Here is a 3,302-nt window from a genome sequence, read left to right on the forward strand (position 1 = left end):
CAACATAATGGTTTGCATGGCAGATTCTCACATACATACTTTTTTTTTCTTTTAATGTGCCATCTCTGCATTAGCACATCTATCTGCCCCAGGAAGTGGTGATGGCTGCCAGCTTGGAAAGCTTTCAGAGCAGAGTGGACATGTTCATGGAGGATTGGGCTATCCATGGCTACTAATCAAAATGAATACTAGTCTTGATGCATACCTATTCTCTCCAGTATCAGAGGAGCATACCTATTATATTAGGTGCTGTAAAACATAGGCAGGATGCTGCTGCAGTCATCTTGTTTGTGGACTTTCTAGATGCACCTGGTAAGCCACTGTGTGAACAGACTGCTGGACTGAATGGGCCTAGGTCTGATCCAGCATGACTTTTCTTATGTTGTTATCAAATAACCCTTTCACAGTACTACCCTAAGTGGCCAGAAGAAAGTCTGTGCATTGCTTTTTTGAGAGCCTCCTTGAACTCCTGGTTCCTCAAGCAGTAGATGATTGGATTTAGCAGCGGTGTTAAGACAGTGTAGACAACAGACACTAGCTTGTTGGAATTTAATGCAGCGAGGGCCTTTGGCCGGGCATAAATGAACAGGGAAGCTGCATAGAAAATGGTGACTACTAGAAGGTGTGAGGTACAGGTGGAAAACGCCTTTTGCTTCCCTTTGGCTGAAGGTATGCGGAGAACTGTGGAGATGATGCAGAAGTAAGATGCAGTTGTCACAGAGAGCGGGCCAAGGAGTATGAGCAAGGCCAGCAGGAAGTCAATGAGTTCAGCCAATGACATGTCGGTGCAGGCCAGGTTGAGAAGTGGGGAGACATCACAGAAGAAATGGTTGATGACATGGGGTCCACAGTAGCTCAAGCGGGAGATGAAGAAGACTTTCCCCATGGCGATGAAAAAGCCACTCAGCCACGAACCGGCAGCTAAGCGGATACAGAGCTCTTGTGTCATTATGGCTGGATAACGCAACGGGTTGCAAATAGCAACATAGCGGTCATAGGCCATAGCAGCTAGAAGGACACACTCAGTACATGCGAGACTTAGGAAGAAGTAGAGCTGGGTCATGCAACCCATGAAAGAAATATCCTTCTTCTCGGCCACAAATCCCATAAGCATCTTAGGAACAGTGACAGAGACATACCAAATCTCCAGGAAAGAAAGATTACTCATGAAGAGGTACATAGGTTTATGAAGGTTGATATTCACATGGATTAGTGTTACTATTATCACATTCTCTATTACTGTCAATGCATACACAATCAGGAAAAATGTAAATAGTGTTAGCTGCAGTTTAGGGCTTCCAGGAAAGCCTACTAGAATAAATACAGTTACTTGGGTCCTGTTTGTCCATTGCATCCTGGATTATGTTGTTGTAGAGCTGAAATAAATATTCAAAATAAAGTTAAATGCCATGTTTTCTTGCACAATAATTCTTTAGCATCATTACATTGAGTACCGAATTTTATTTCAATTAGATATCGTTAATTGTCACTTTGTGTTTTTTTTCTTAATCAGAGCCAAAGTCCAACTATTTAAAGCTTTTCCAGTCTGATACACAAATGAATTAAGTTGTTATGCAGCTCAGCAGTGACCTATTCACCTGCCCAACCACAAATCGTATTTTGTGGCAGAGATGGTGCATTATGCTATTTGTGATATGGGATGTTCATGAACATTTCAACTTTTGAGGGAAACTCCCAGCAACTGGACATTCATTAACAATCCAGCTCATGCAATGGATGGGAAAGATTAGTTTAGCTGAGCAAATAATAATAATAACAAACAACTTTTATTTATATCCTACCCTCCCCCTGCAATGTCAGGCTCAGGACAGCTAACATTATAATTAAAATACAATAAATACATTCAGGCATAGAAAAGTTAAAATTTTATAACAAACACTGAATCAAAATTTGCTCTAATTTAATTTAAGAAGAACTGAGCAAGACTGAGAGAAAAAGCTGGGTGGATTGAACCCCAAATTACTCAAGTTTAAACAATGAATATATGTTTGAAAAGGCATTGTGTATTTCTACCATACACACAGACTATTGTCGTAGGCTTTCACGGTCAGAGTTCATTGGTTCTTGTAGGTTATCCGGGCTGTGTAACCGTGGTCTTGGAATTTTATTTCCTGACGTTTCGCCAGCAACTGTGGCAGGCATCTTCAGAGTAGTAACACTGAAGGACAGTGTCTCTCAGTGTCAAGGGTGTAGGAAGAGTAATATATAGTCAGAAAGGGGTTGGGTTTGAGCTGAGTATTGTCCTGCAAAAGTATTGTCCGCTAAGTATCAAGATAATGTGCTAATGAGGGTATGGTATGTTAATATGGAACCATTGTATCCTGAAGTGATCTGTTAATGTGTGTAATCCAAAACTAATCTGTATGGCTATTGTTGAATGTTGTCTTTGTCTGGAGGTTTTTCAGGGTAGGAAGCCAAGCCTTATTCATTCTTAAACTCTCCTCTTTTCTGTTAAAGTTGTGCTGATGTTTATGAATTTCAATGGCTTCTCTGTGCAATCTGACAAAATGGTTGGTAGAATTGTCCAGTCTTTCAGTGTCTTGGAATAAGACCCTGTGTCCTGTTTGTGTCAGTCCATGTTCAGCCACTGCTGATTTCTCAGGTTGGCCAAGTCTGCAGTATCTTTCATGTTCTTTTATCCTTGTTTGTATGCTGCGTTTTGTGGTCCCGATGTAAACTTCTCCACAGCTGCAAGGTATACGATATACTCCTGCAGAGGTGAGGGGGTCTCTTTTGTCTTTTGCTGATCGTAGCATTTGTTGTATTTTCTTGGTGGGTTTAAACACTGTTTGTAGGTTATGTTTTTTCAAAAGTTTCTCCATCCTATCAGTGACTCCTTTAATAAATGGCAAGAATACCTTTCCTATGGAATACCTTTCCTATATTTTGAAAAGACAGCATTAGAATCAGCACCTTACAAACCGACAGTCTGGTTCAGGTTCGTAGATGATACATTTACCATTTGGAGCCATGGTGAAGAAAAATTAATGGACTTTCTAAACCATCTTAATAATATCCATCCAAACATTCAGTTTACCATGGAAAAGGAAATTGAGGGTAAACTCCCATTTCTTGATACCCTTGTCATCCGTAAATCAAACCTTCAGTTAGGTCACAAGGTCTACCGGAAACCAACTCACACAGATCGCTACTTACACAAAAACTCCAACCACCACCCCGACAGAAAAGAGGAATAATCAAAACATTAATGGACCGTGCAAGACGGATCTGTGAACCACAGTTTCTCAAGGAAGAAACTAATCATCTAAATCACGCACTGC

At 40.6% G+C, this 3,302-nt stretch overlaps 1 protein-coding gene across 1 annotated transcript; it reads right to left on the reverse strand.

The window, feature by feature from the left end:
- Positions 1 to 409: 409 nt before the first annotated feature.
- Positions 410 to 1,354, reverse strand: LOC130489959 (olfactory receptor 6A2-like). Its single transcript, XM_056863745.1, has one exon. It carries the CDS (start codon positions 1,352 to 1,354, stop codon positions 410 to 412), a length of 945 nt encoding a protein of 314 aa, XP_056719723.1.
- Positions 1,355 to 3,302: the final 1,948 nt, after the last annotated feature.

Source organism: Euleptes europaea, chromosome 18, assembly GCF_029931775.1.
Source record: "Euleptes europaea isolate rEulEur1 chromosome 18, rEulEur1.hap1, whole genome shotgun sequence".
Taxonomy (NCBI): domain Eukaryota; kingdom Metazoa; phylum Chordata; class Lepidosauria; order Squamata; family Sphaerodactylidae; genus Euleptes; species Euleptes europaea.